The sequence below is a fragment of the Schistocerca cancellata genome, chromosome 1 (assembly GCF_023864275.1).
Source record: "Schistocerca cancellata isolate TAMUIC-IGC-003103 chromosome 1, iqSchCanc2.1, whole genome shotgun sequence".
Lineage (NCBI taxonomy): Eukaryota > Metazoa > Arthropoda > Insecta > Orthoptera > Acrididae > Schistocerca > Schistocerca cancellata.
The window spans coordinates 672256611-672271441 of record NC_064626.1 but is presented as its reverse complement, the minus strand read 5'-3'; the positions used below and the strand labels follow the sequence as shown (position 1 = coordinate 672271441).

The 14831-nt window shown below is 41.3% G+C and overlaps 2 protein-coding genes across 2 annotated transcripts in view; one reads left to right on the top strand and one right to left on the bottom strand.

The window, feature by feature from the left end:
* Positions 1 to 14831, bottom strand: part of LOC126183932 (RNA helicase aquarius) — a 336087-nt gene that overhangs the window by 248317 nt on the left and 72939 nt on the right. The window contains exon 6 of the mRNA XM_049926283.1: positions 7957 to 8135. Within this exon, the coding sequence (XP_049782240.1) occupies positions 7957 to 8135 (179 nt within the window). The remainder of the gene's footprint in view (positions 1 to 7956; positions 8136 to 14831) is intronic.
* LOC126183955 (probable G-protein coupled receptor Mth-like 5) overlaps positions 1 to 14831 on the top strand; it is a 117294-nt gene that overhangs the window by 29842 nt on the left and 72621 nt on the right. The window lies entirely within an intron of this gene.

Sequence of the window (14831 nt, the reverse complement as noted above, 5' to 3'; positions counted from 1 at the left end):
AGCATAAGTGACTGAAGATGGAAGGCACCAAGAGGGGGCACTTGCCTCCACCCTGGAGTACAGAGTTTTTATTCATAACAGAATTCTCACATACTTGTAATTTTCATGATTCTCCAAAACCTCTTGTTTAGCCAACTGTAGTGTTATGTGGCTGATCGCAGTGAAATAATATAAGGTGGCGTACGAAAAACTGGCCCCGAGTACAGACTGCTTGCCAATTACGCAGGATTTGTTGGCTGCTATGAGCAGACAAACATTCAAACAGTACTCAAGAATGGGTCGGACTAGTGTACTCCTTTATGGATGAGCTCAATTTTCCTAAATTCTCCCCTTCAACCAATGTTCAGCATTTGTCTTCCCCATTAACAACCTGATGTGTTCATCCTATGTCATATTGCTTTGCAACATTATGTCCCAGTATCTAACTGAAGTGATACTGACAAGCAGCAACCTATTAATGCTGTACTTGAACTTACGGTACTGTTTTCCTACTCATCCACATTTTTCTATACTTACAGCAAACTGCCATTCATCACACCAACTGGGAATTTTCTCTAAGTTATCTTGTGCATTCCTACAGTCACTCAACGACAACACCTTGCTGTACACCACAGAATCATCAGCAAACAACCATTGCTCACCCTGTCTGTAAGATCATTTCTGTATACAGAGAATTAAGATGGTCCTACCACACTTCCCTCAGGTGGTAGTATTTGCTAGTATTTGTGTTGCAAAGACAAAGCTGCTGAATTTATTTGATAAGGAGTAAACATGCATATTGCTGCTTAAGTTCTTGACTTTAACTGTGTCAACTTCTTTCATAAACTCATTGCTACACTACATTTTAAACTCCACAAATTCTGAATGCTTGGTTTTGAAAGGTACCATGTTTTTCAATTTTTGTTTCACCCCATTTAACTGGAACCTGTCTTCTAGAGCATCGAGTGTGCTCAAAATAAGAGTTCAGATTTTTTTCCTGCATTATCAGCTTCAATTAAACCACAAATATTGTCAACAGAAGTGATGGGAGAATAATATTAATCAATAAGTCAGTTACATACAACAAGAACAGGATTAGCCATAGCACACAAACTGAGATACTGCACTCAATTTAAAATAATATTTCATTTCATTTGAAATGACAGTTACATTCTGATTTATGGTCTGCAAGCGTGATTTGTGTCCTTACATAGCACTTTCCTTAATACCATATTTATCAATTTTGTAAATAAGCAAGGCACAGCTTACTGACTCAAAGGATTTTGTAAGGTCACAGAAGATAACTGCAACTTTACTCCTCTGATCTAATGCTTAGCTTATCTTTTCATTACAGTTGTTCACTGCATCCAGAATGTTTTTGCCCTTGTTGGAATCCAAATTGATTACTCAGACTAATTTAATTTTTGACAGTAAAATTTTGAATCTTGATTGGAGCTACTCAAAATTTTTGTTAGGACTGGAACAATATGAATAGGGTGGTGGTTTGCCATGTGCATCCTAGACCTTTTCTTGAACAGAGGTCATCTTCTGCATACTTCAATGTATCAGGAAAGCATCTTTGTTCAGCATCCTGGCCGGTTATTTTAGAAAGTGCTACTGTGTGTTACATTAATTTAATCATTTTGGTGTGCATCTCATTCAATCCAGCCCAATATTTGTATTTTTATACAAGAATTTAATTTTGCACATGATTTATAGAAAACTTTTTTGTTTAAATTTGTGAGGTACCTTCCAGATCAAGTCCAAAGAGATTTACTTTACAATGATACATCATCAACATCTGCCTTCACTACATTTATGAAGAATTCATTTAAACATTCCAATACTTGAGTTGTGTTTACAATATGACTTTCATCGAGTTTAATCCTAGCACTAACTCTAACACCTAACTGTGATTTTATGATGGATGATAACACCTTTACTTTTATATTTTAAAATGGGTTTACTATTTGCCATCTGTTTGGCTGCTTTCACAAAAATTTTAACTATAGCTTTGTAACATCTAATACACTAAATAAAATGCCTATTTTCACAATATTTTTGTTTGTTGTGGAGCTGTATTTTTTTGGCACTAGAAATTTTATACCTTGAGTTATCCATGTAAGTCTACTAATCATTTTGGTAAACGTTGTCCTAAGCAGAAAGGTTTCAATTAACACTTTAAGAAAGGTTGCTACAAACTTCTTAAGTTACTGCTACTCGAAATTCAGCTGTCAAGGGGCCATTTGACTTCTGTTAACTAAAGTAAACTCACGTTTATCTGAAATCTGCTTTATCCAAACAAATTTTTCTGATTTTCTGCTCACATTGGTGCTGTCTGACACATCATGCAGCTACGCTTTTGGCTAGCTTGACCGACACTTGACAAGTTTCAACTTGTCTTCACCTGTAGCCTTGCATTTGCTGATGTTTTTGGCAGTCTTCTGCAAACCAGTGCATTGGTGTGTGTCTAAAGTCCGAATGTCATCAATTCATGCATGTGTTAGTTGAAGTTTTAGCGCGTTTCTTGTATGCGTTGTGTGGTTTCATGCCACTGCCATCTATTGGAACTCCTTGGAAGTATAGTACATACAGTATTGATCTATACAGCCCCATATAGCCCTGTCAAAGCTGACAATGACAATGTGGCGCCAAACACTATCTGCCTGTTGTCGGTCCCCAAACACTTTCTGCCAGTTGTTGGTCCATCAGATGAAGCTGAGTATTTAACAACTGTTTTGTTGCCACTTAGGATTGGGTAAGACAGGGAAGAGGGAATAGATGTATCAAATGTTTTCATTCGATGGCTGCCACAGCCTGGTTTCAAAAGTCAAAAGCTTTATCTAGTGTGTCTCGAGTGTTGTCAAGTCGTGGATCTGTGTGTTTTCGATTTAACATTTCGAGCTCATGCTACATGCTTTAAAATGTCCAAAGATAAAGGTGGCCAGAAACCAAAAAAGAATCAGTCGAGTGTAGGTAAAAAGCACTGGACGTGCCTATGGTCACGAAACAAAAAAAGTATGTGATCTCGTTGGAAAAAAAGCTTCGCGCTTTGCAGAGACTTGGTGCTGGTGAGCCACCTGCGAAAGCTGCGGTGGATTTGAAGGTCAGTAGGAGTACAATTACTGATTGGAAGACAAATCGACTGAAACTGAAAAATTTTGTTTCATCCAAGTGTCAGGCAGCGCAGTGAAACCCCGAAAAACAATGAAAAGGTGCACATCCTCAGTTAGAAGAGGCCTTATTTTTGTGGCACGAACAAATAAGAGCCAAAGGTGTGCCAGTTTCAGGTCCTCTACTTCATCAAAAAGCAATGGCTTTTTATCTGATGATTGAAGTAAAGGAGCAAGAATTCCTCAGAAGTGATGAGTGGCTGGATCGGTTCAAGAAGCAGCATGGGTTTTGTGAAATTGCCATCAGTGCTGAATCATTATCCAGGGATGAAGCTGCTAGCGGTGATTTTAAGAAGAAACTGCACACAATCATCGACAAAGGAGGTTATACTGGCGATCACCTTTACAACTGTGATGACACCGGGTTGAGTTACAAAATGTTGCCAAGAAAAACCCTTGCCTCTAAACAAGAAAAAACAGCATCTAGATATAAAAAAAAGGCAAAGAAAGAGTTACTGTCCTCACATGCAGTAATGCCACTGGCAATCATAAATTGCGCCTTACTTTATTTGGCAAATCCAAAAAAACCAAAAGCATTTATAGAGCAAATAGCTGACAGATCTTCACCATTGTGGTACACGAATCAGTCAAAGGCATGGATGAACAGTGCCACCTTCAAATAGTGGATCCAGCTGTAGAAAAATACATGGAGGAAAATGGACTTCCTCAAAAAGCGCTACTTCTTGTGGGCAACTCTCCTTCTCACCCAGATTCAGCTCCGATGACGAGGTGAAAGAATAGGTTCATAACTTTCTGAACAGCATGGCGGCGAGGTGGTATGACATGGGCATACAAAAACTGCCACAGCATCTACAAAAATGCATCGACAGAAATGGGGATTATGTCGAAAAATAGCTAAATGTTCAGGTTGTAAACTTATGTAAACCATTGTAGAAATAAACAGGTCTATGTACTTACTAAAAAGTAGGAGACCTTACTTTTGGGATTACCCTCATAATTAAAACTCTTGTTTTTCTTGCTGCCAAATAAGGTAGATTTTTTCCTTAAGAACGCAAAGTAAATGAGCTTCGTTATTCACATTTAAAAACTTTGAGTTTTCAATCATACTTTGGTGCCTTTGTAATATGTCAACATAATTTTTTAAGTAAAAACCATGCTGGCTTATTCACAACCATATCAATGACATTCTACATATCCTACACACGTTTTACGATCATATTTCGTGGTACTGACGCAAACCGTGGTGTTTCACGTGTGAAAACAGGGGGACTTCGGTTTATCCGAAATTTTTGTTATCCGAACCGGCCACTGTCCCGATCATTTCGGATAAATGGGAGTTAATTGTAATAGCTAAATACAGCTGACTCTTTTATTTTTATTTATTTATTAACTTTTTTGTTATGTGGCATTTTTCTGTTAATTTATGGTAGGCCAGAGTGGTCAGTGGGTCAAAAATCTAAGCAAAATTTATAAAATTATTCAGAAGCACAATCAGTTAAAATATTATTAACAGACATCACTCTCAGTGCATTTTGTTTAGTCATTTCAGTGTAGTTTATTTTGAAGAGATCTTTTTATTGTGTCAATGAATTTTGATGTCTCATTGCTTTCAATTATAGTAATGATATTGAAGTCAGCAGCTATTACAGTCTTTCCTTTTTTTTCTTTGTTGAAGGGCAAAAATGTCTGTGTCAAATTGATCCTAAGGAAGACATGACAAACAAGGACCAAGTTCCAGACACATATGTCATTTTAGGAGAGACTGAATAGTGGACATAATTAGTTTGGACAAAATCTGTTCACTTATTGACACTTTTTTTTTATTGCAGTACTGTAATAAATGACAATATGTATCTATAAGGCACAACAGAGCACGAAAAAGTTATGAAGCATTAATTCCATGTCACCTATCAACAACCAGCCAAAGTGGAAGAGAGTTATTCTTGCTGATAAGTAAATTTCTGGCAATTATGTTCCATGTGTGTGCCACAGTGAGAGTTTTTAAAGGATGATCTTGTTGTTATGTAATTTCTGTCTGAGCAAGAAGCTTTTCCTGCCCATCTACAAAAACATCCACAAAATGACAAATCATTGGTCAATGAAAAAGGATAACAATCCATGACCCAGTGCATAGTTTGAGACCTCTCTTGGCAACTGTCTGTGCTACTTTTCAATGACATGCACAGTATTACAATACATAATGGTATGTGTAAACTTTGTAGCTGTGTGTGTTTCAAACAGTAGTTGCTACAAAAATAACAAAGAAATAGAACTTAAAGCTACATACATTACGGGAGTCACAGACAGGCTATGTTTAGTGCTGCACTAATGATGTAGGCAAGAGGTCTGATGATGTGACTGTCAAAGATAACACTGAGAGATTTGTCAGACACCTTTTACAGGCAGTCCAACCTTTGAGTCAGAATTGAAGATCCAAACTGCTATGAGAACTACAAAAAAATCCATAGTGGGATGACTTCACACAATGAAAGGTGCCAAGCTTCAGAGACATGAACAAATTTTTATGTGGAAAGGAATCTCCTAGCACTACACTGGAAAGACAAATGAAATGTACCATATTGTATACCTCCAAATCCAAGACAAGGTTTTCCCCAGAAATTTTGTGCCCAGAAGCAGGGGTTCGTCTAGTGTTCATGGCATATGATGTGGAGTTTTTCTTTTCTTTGGCGAACAGAACATTGAGCTTCCATTAAGCTGTAAATCTCCTCTCTGTCACGCTTACCACTTTAAATTAGGACGTATACATGTGCTTTGAGCACTGTTGTAAAATACCAGGAAGTGTTTGTTGAGGCACTTTTTTTTATCAGTTGTTGTTTGACTTTGGAGATCCTGCTTCTAAACTGTGTACTAAAGTGTGTAATAGATCATGGTGTGGAACAATGTGGTTCAACACTGAATTTTTCAACAGGATACAGGCATTACTATGATGCAAATTTCAAAATCATTGTTATTTGACATGCCAGAGGCAGAAAACAGTTGTGCAGCTTCAATGAAGTATGGAGTCACAGAAGACAATGTTTGGAAATATCCGAGTGGTGCAAAACATTTCTTGAGCTGCTTACTTGACAACTATAGGTGTGTGAAATTTTCTCTATCAATCTTGTTACTTTTACATGAACCTGACTTGTTATTAGAGTTGAGGCGAATCACAATCATTTTAGTCACACTGGTCTACATAGCATAGTCTGATATTAGCTGCATGGAGATAAGAAATTCTCTGTGGTGACTAATGTTTGGAGAATTTTGTTTGACCATGAGTGATCAGCTCTTGCAGCTCATAGTGCAGAGACAGTGAGTTTTAATTGGAGGTAAAATTTATTTAACATAGTGACTGACTCCCGACATCTCCTGGTTCACAGCAGCTCTTTATTGTGATCATCCTAATTTTGGAAGTTGCGGTTGTATGATTGGTTTTTGCTCAGTAAAACTGTATTGTTCTTCAATGACTCGTGTATGCCACTGTCACCTTCGATACTATTCCTCTCTAATACACTGTTAGCTACTGGATCTTCAACAATCCGCACTTACTGAAAGAAAGAGAGATCTCCTACTTTGCATCTGACAAAAGAGATATATGTGTATGCACTGCCAAGTAACTTTCTTCACCACAATATCAAATGAAAATTTTAGTATACAAAATATCACTGTCAACCCATTACTATGATTCAAGCTTCTGAAATTAAATATTTCACTTACTTTCATAAGAGTCTTCAAATGTTTACATTATGCCTAGTGTAATGGGCAAATTCGAGATTTAATCACTCATATATTTCTAATACATTTTACCACGTTGCAGAAAATATGTTTATCAAAGTACAAATTGAGGCATTCTCTTATGGGAGATTTATTATTTTGTATGCAATTGTTTCCATACTCTCTCAAAAATTTGTGACATATAGACACAACTCAATAACAAATGTTAGTGATTCTTTTTTTAAGCAGTTTGTCTGGTTTCTTTTGTTGTCCTTTAAAATATGAATGTTTGTACATTTCTCCCACCAGTTCTTAAAATTCCTTTTTCTTTCCTTTTTTTGGCTCTCATAACTTGCAAACTCAGCTCTGTTATCACTAGTCTTCTTCATCTATTCAGATGTAAATATTTCAGCAGTCCAAAACAAATGAACCTCACACAATACATGGTTTTTATGATGATGAATGTTAATTTAAAGAAGGAAATCATGGGACAGATATATGTCAGCAATCAGAATAGCAAACAATTATGTAGCCATGCACACATAGTCAAATGGCACACGTGTCCGAAACTATCAACAAGATATTTACGTGAAATGCTCCTTGAAACACTACAATTGTGCATCATAATAAGACTGATTCTGACTCTGTATGGTAGTCAATTGGTTGTAATTAATAAGGACATAACAAAAGTTGAGGCTTTTAATGAAAGATGAATAAGGTTAACTAATCTGTCATCATTCCTGTTTTATGGGTATTTTGTAATGAAACAGGTGAGAAGTGAAAAATGGTTAGAAAGCAAACAAGATTTATCCTTCAAAGTTTTTCCTTTCGTCATTTCACTTTTAGCTCTTGCTGTACAGATTTCAGTCTTTGACACTTGAGGTTCAATATTGACTAGGCAAATTTAAGAAATGGAGTTTGCTGGGTTTCTTCTTCTTCTTCTTCTTCTTCTTCTTCTCCTCCTCCTCCTCCTCCTCCTCTTTTTTCCTTTTTTTTAAAAAAAGATGTTCTAATAACAAATTTTATACATTTTCCTTCATGGTAGAAGTTTTTTGTGATAGTAAGCTCACTCATACCTCATGTTTTGAGTCACACTTTAAAAATGTATTCAGCCGATCATGCAACTTACCTGAGCAAAGAGATTTCCTTCTGGGCGCTGAGGTAAATTTGATAAATAACACCGCACAACTAGATGCGTATCGTCTAATACTGTATTGAAAAAGCGACGTGTTGGAAGAAGAGCCTCCAAGTCAATCAGAAGTTCCAGAAATCTTTCGCAGTAATGAACAACATCATCTGACAGAGGACCTGAAGAGTTTCAAATAATTTTCAAATAAGAAAACACATATTGAAGTGTTAATAGCATATGTCTGAGATAAAAATTTTCAGACTCTTAAAACAGGTGTCTGCTGAAGGACCAAACATTCATGTGAGAAAAATTTCATACCACCACTTCAAACATGACAAATATGATCATTCAAACAAACAGTGAAATCCTCACAGCAGGTAAAAGTGCATCATAAGGTTCCTTGACATAAGTAATTTGAGTTAGTCAACAATAACTATCTAAAACCAATTCAGTACAATAAATGCTGAAATGTATTATTGATACTCCTCATCAACACAGTTCCATTCACATCTATAAATGCAATGGAATGTCCTCACTACAAAGGAAGCAGCCAGCCACCACAGTCAACTAACTTGTTCTTAATTACTTTGAACTGCTGGAATGTCTTCTTTCTATACGCATGACTGGAAGAACATCTGCCACCTCCAGGTAAGCAGTTGCTTCCTCTGATCTACTTGTTTTCCAAATTCACGTAATAATAGTTGGACTGGCCAGAACTTGAGACGGGTGACTTGGATTTTACATTCCTCATAATGCTCCCACCCTCTCTTCAGCTTCCTAATTATTTAATCTTGTCTCCCCATAATTTTGGCTACAGTGAATAGCCAGGGTGCTTGTAGAATTAAACTAACTAACTAGATGTATTTGTCAAAGTGACCTCTGTTCTGAGCTGTGCATTGCTAACTATATTAAGTAAGAAAGGAAATACCTCTGCTCATATGTAACTCTTGTGTACTTATATTTTTTGCTATGCAGATAAATGTAATAAAACTTAAAAGTTCGGCATGTGAATTGTGAACTTTTTAAAAGTTTCATTCTTACACACGGCCAGGCAATGGAGGCTAGCCCAGCTGATGTGCTAACTGAGTAAGCCACTGGACAGTACCGTTGGCAGTATGACAAACACTTCGGGTGACAGGGGTTTGCGACACCGGTCAACAGTCAAGGGCAGGAAACAGGTAACACAAGGCGATCAAGAGTGAAGTTATTTTTGTAACTGAGGCATTTGCATCCTGTAAGGATGAAAATAATCAAGCTTAGGAGATCAAGATGTTCAGACATGTTGCCAATCTCTCCGTGACTTAAACTGAAGAGAATGACTGCCTTTTGAGTTTTAGAGAAACTACGACCCACCCTTGCTGACAGAAATCAGTTGGAAACCTGCCACTGATTGAATCATGGAGTTCCGGCATGAGGAACACCATATCTGTGGCATGTTGGCTGCAGGACTTGGGGGAAGTTTGCCAATGTGGGCAACTGGTGTCCAGACAGCCTCTGCCCTCTGAGCAACTTTGGTCAATAAACCGCAAGCTGTCTATGATCCAGCAGGGGGTGGTATGCCCTTGTGGTTTTCTAACCACCTAGACATCTGCAGCCACCATCCTGATCTACCCTTGGGGGGCGGGGGGTCACTAAGGCATCACTGCTGGGCATCAGGGCATCTAGCATTGGTTAACGCATCCAAGTGTACACCATGGAGATGAGTACATGTGCGGGTGTTTAGTTGACATATTTAAGTGGCTGGCAACCCACGGGTGATGCGGTAGCAACCACCATGACCAAGGACAACAGGCGTCATTGGGCGTGATTAGTACATCGGCGAATTCCAAATTGGCTGAGTTTGCATGCACACAGTGAAATTCTGAGGTGGGCTGGGGTGTTTTTAAGGCTGCTTGAATAAACTTCTGTCAATATCCCACTGTTTCACTGCATGATCCAGCATAAATCTGCTCCCTCCCTCACTATTTCTCTCACCCATTCGGCCACATAGCAACTGGAGACAGGCCAGGTTGTTACAGCAGGTGTCAGCAAGTGGTCATTACAGTTCACAACACATGTTGTGTTGGGAAGTGTTTCCCTAACATCCAAACTCAGCGGATCTGTCAGAAAAGTGATTGTGGTTAACTCTTGACACCAAAACACTGTCGTTGTGTGTTGAACAGTAAGACAGTGTACTTTAGGAGATTTTGTCAAGCAGTGGTACTTGGTATACACTGAGGCGACAAATGTCACAGGATAGCAATATTCACATATACAGATTATGGTAGCATCACATACACATGGTATAAAAGGTCAGTGCATTGGCAGAGCTGTCATTTGTACTCGGGAGATTCATGCGAAAGGGTTTCCAACCAGATTGTGGCCACACAACAGGAATAAAAGACTTTGAAAGTCGATTGGTGGTTGGAGCTAGATACATGGGACATTTCGTTTTGGATACTGTTTGGGAATTCAATATTCCACAATCCACAATGTCAGCACAGCATGCTGAGAATACCAACTTTCAGGCATTACCTCTCGCAGCCGGCAACGGCCTTCACTAATGAACGAGAGCAGCAGAGTTTGCATAGATTTGTCAGTGCTAAAAGACAAGTAACACTGTGTGAAATAACTCCAGAAATCAAAGTGGGATGTACCATGGTTGATTTAAAAGAGGGGGGGGGGGGGGGGGGGAGGGACCAAACTACGAGGTCATTGGTCCCTTATTCCTAATAAAAGAATGCCACAAGTGTGAGAATAAAATGGACGAGACATAAAACACAAAACGGAAAGAAAGAAAAAACCACAAAAACGAAGGAAAGAAAACAAACACTAAAAGGAACACAGGAGGACAAGAAAACAACAGAGAGATGCTAGAAACAGAAGAGAGTAAAACAAGAAAGCAGATAGCAGTGGCTGGCCGACCACAAGAATAAAAAGGAGAAGCCAGCCACTCTGCAACACATTAAAACCTCCACCCTAAAAGCACTAGGGTGGCGGACACAGAGGACATGCGCTAAAACCTACATAGAAGTATAAAACCCACTCTCACAGAAAAAACGTAAAAATAAAGCTGCTGCTGAGGGATTGTCGCTGAACACCAAAGGCAGGGTGCTGGGAAAGTTAAAAGTCCACTGCAGAGTGGCTAGAAGTGGGCAGTTCAGCAAGAGCTGGACGACTGTCATTTGGGAGCCACAGCAACACTGAGGTGGGTCCTCGCAATGGAATAGGTAACCATGCGTTAGCCATGTATGACTAATGTGGAGCCGACAGGGGACAACTGATTCCCTGCAAGAGGACCGCATGGAACTTCCACACATTCATAGTCTCCTTAATGACACACAGTTTGTTGTGCATACTGTTATGCCAATCTGTCTCCCAAAGCCGGAAAACCATTGTGGTGTAAGACACAACGCAGGTAAGCTTCGGAGATGCCTATCTCCAGAAGCGGTTTCTGCATCGTCCGTTTGGCCAGCCTGTCGGCAAGTTCGTTGCTGGGGATTCCGACGTGTCCTGGGGTCCACACAAACACCACTGAACGGCGGGACTGTTCCAGGGCATTTATGGACTCCTGGATGGACGCTACCATAGGATGGCAAGGGTAGCACTGGTCGATAGCTTGTAGGCCCCACTCAGTGAGTCAGTACACAAGAGAAATGACGCACCAGGGCATGAGCGGATGTGATCAAGAGCACAAGATATGGCCGCCAGCTCTGCAGTGAAAACACTGCAGCCATATGGCTAGGAGTAAGGAGTGCTGTTTAACATGCCCTCCATGAACATAAGCAAAGCCTACTTGACCCTCAGCCATCAAGCCGTTGGTGTAAACCACATCAGAGCCCTGGACCACGTCAAGAACCAAGAGGAAGTGACAGTGGAGAGCAGCGGGGTTAACGGAGTCCTTAAGGCCACGCATAAGGTCCAAACAAAGCTGCGGCCAAGGCATAAGCTATGGAGGTGTACGTGAACGGACCACAAGTAGAGGTGGTACAGGGAAGGACTCCACTTCGGAGAGAAGGGACTGCACGCGAACTGCAATCTTTACCCCAACCTGGTCCGCCGATGCAGGAGATGGACTGTCGCGGGTGGGAAAAGGAGACGGTAATTCGGATGTTCAGGAGAGCTATGAATGTGTGCAACATGACTGGTGAGCAGTTGCAGTCTGATCTTCAATGGACGGACTCCAGCCTCCACCAGTACACTTGTCAGCGGACTCGTCCTAAAAGCTACTGTCACTAGTCGAACTCTGCAATGGTGCAATGGGTCGGGAAAACGCAATGCAGAGGGTGCCGCCAAACCATAAATCACATTCCCATATTTTCAAGACGGGATTGAACAAGGGCTCTGTATAGAGCTGCAGCAGTGTGGAGCGATCTGTACCCTAGTTGATATTGCTCAGGCAGCGGAGGGCATTGAGGTGCTGCCAACACTTTAAGCTGACGAAGATGAGGAAGCCAAGTCAAACTAGTGTTGAAAACCACACCAAAGAATTGACAAGTCTCCACTACAGTGAGTGGATCATCATTAAGGTAGAGTGCTGGTTCTGGATAAGCAGTACGACACCGACAGAAATGTATGACACATGTCTTCATGGCGGAAAACTGGAAGCCATGGGCTAGAGCCCATGACTGCGCCTTGAGAATGGCTTCCTGTAGGCGATGCTCAGCAACACCAGTACTAGAGCAGCAGTACAAAATGCAGAAGTCGTCTGCATACAGAGAAGGTGAGACAGAGGGCCCAACACCTGCTGCTAGACCATTAATGGCCACTATAAATGGAGACACACTCAATACAGAGCCCTGCGGGACTCTATTCTCCTGAATATAGGTGGAACTATGGGAGGAACCAACTTGGGACACGGAAAATATGGAGTGACAGCAAGTTTTGGATAAAAATCGGGAGCAGGTCCCAGAGACCCAACTCATACAATGTGGAATGATACCACAAGGTCATGTTCTATGCTTTACGTAAGTCAAAAAAGATGGCAACCAGGTTTTGGCATCTGGAAAAGGCTATACGTATGGCAGACTCGAGGGACATGAGATTATCAGTGGTAGAGTGACACTGGCAGAAGCTGCCCTGACATGGAGCCTGTAGGCCACATGACTCCAGGACCCAACCCATCCGCCGACACACCATACATTCCAGCAGCTTACAAAGAATGTCGGTGAGGCTGATGGGCTGATAGCTATCCACATCAAGTGGGTTTTTACCAGGTTTGAGCACCGGAATAATGGTGCTCTCCCACCACTGTGATGGAAAGACACCATCGCAAGAGATTCGGTTGGAGATGACGAGACTATGTCACTTGTAGTCAGATGAGAGATGTATAATCATCTGGCTGTGGATCCAATCAGGCCCTGGAGCTTTGTCGGGGCAATGCGGAGGAGCTCCCACTCTGTAAATGGGGCGTTACAGAATTCACTGTGGCATGCAGTGAATGAGAGGACTTTCCCTTCCACCCACCATTTGAGAGTGGGAAAGGCTGGGGGTTAATTCTCCAAAGCATAGGCTTGAGCAAAGTGCTCGGCTATCACGTTTGCGTCGGTAGATAACATGCCATTTATGGTAACATTGGGAACACCTGTTGGGGTCTGGTAGCCAAAAACACGTTTGATCTTTGCCCACACTTGGGAAGGTGATGTATGACACCCAATGGTCGAGACATATCTCTTCCAACACTCTTGCTTCCGTCGTTTGACAAGTTGGCGAATGCAGGCATGTAGCCATTTAAAGGCTATGAGGTGCTCTACGGAAGGGTGGCGCTTATGCCATTGTAGAGATCTCCGACAGTCCTTAATCATTTCAATGACTTCCGGCAACCACAAAGGGACTGCCTTTCGCCGGGGGCACCGTAAAGAGCGAGGATTGCGTTTTCTGCTGCAGAAACAATTGTTGTTGTCACCTGCTCAACCATCAGATCGATGTTACCATGTGGGGGAGATTCAACAGTAACAGCAGAGGTGAAAGTTTCCTAGTCCGCCTTGTTTAAAGTCCATCTGGGCAGGCGTCAGTGGCCATGACGCCGGCGCAGTGACAGAAAGATGAGGAAGTGGTCACTACCACACAGGTTATCATGTGCTCTCCAGTGGATAGATGGGAGGAGTCAAGGGTTGCAAACTGATAAATCAATGGCCAAGTAACTACCATGAGATAAACTGAAATGTGTGGCGGTCCCAGTATTTAAGAGGCAAAGGTCGAACTGAGGCAGTAAAGTTTAGACATCTCTGCCTTGGCCAGTAACAGTGCCACCCCACAAGCGGTTATGAGGGTTAAAATCTCCCAAAAGTAAGAAAGGTTCAGGGAGTTGATCAATCAGTGCAACTAATACATCCAGGGGTACTGCACCATCTGGAGGAAGATATACATTACAGACAGTTATTTCCTGCATTGTTCTTATTCTGACAGCCACAGCTTCAAGAGAGGTTTGAAGGGGCACAATGAGACTACAAATTGAGTTTAGGACATAAATGCAAACTCCAGCTGACACTCGATTATAGTCGCTACGGTTCCTGTAATACCCCTTATAGCAGCGGAGGGCAGGGATCCGCACTGCCGGGAACCAGGCTGCGTGAAGGGCAATGCAGATAGCAGGTGTAAAGCGTAACAGTTGCCGTAGCTCAGTCATATGGTGGAAAGAACCGCCACAATTCCACTGGAGTATGACATCATGAGACTGGGAAGACATGGGACATTCAATGAGGCAGTTTACACCTCAAGAGTCACCTGCTGCCACCGACTTATTGCCTGAGCAGTCTATAACCGTTGTGTCTGAGGGTCCGGTGAGATCTAGGTCCTCAGCAGACGCCAGAATTGCCACCCCATCCTCAGATGCAGAGCTTGGGTTTCCCTGGCTGGGAGGACTTCACTGACTCAGTCTCCGGGACTCAGGATGA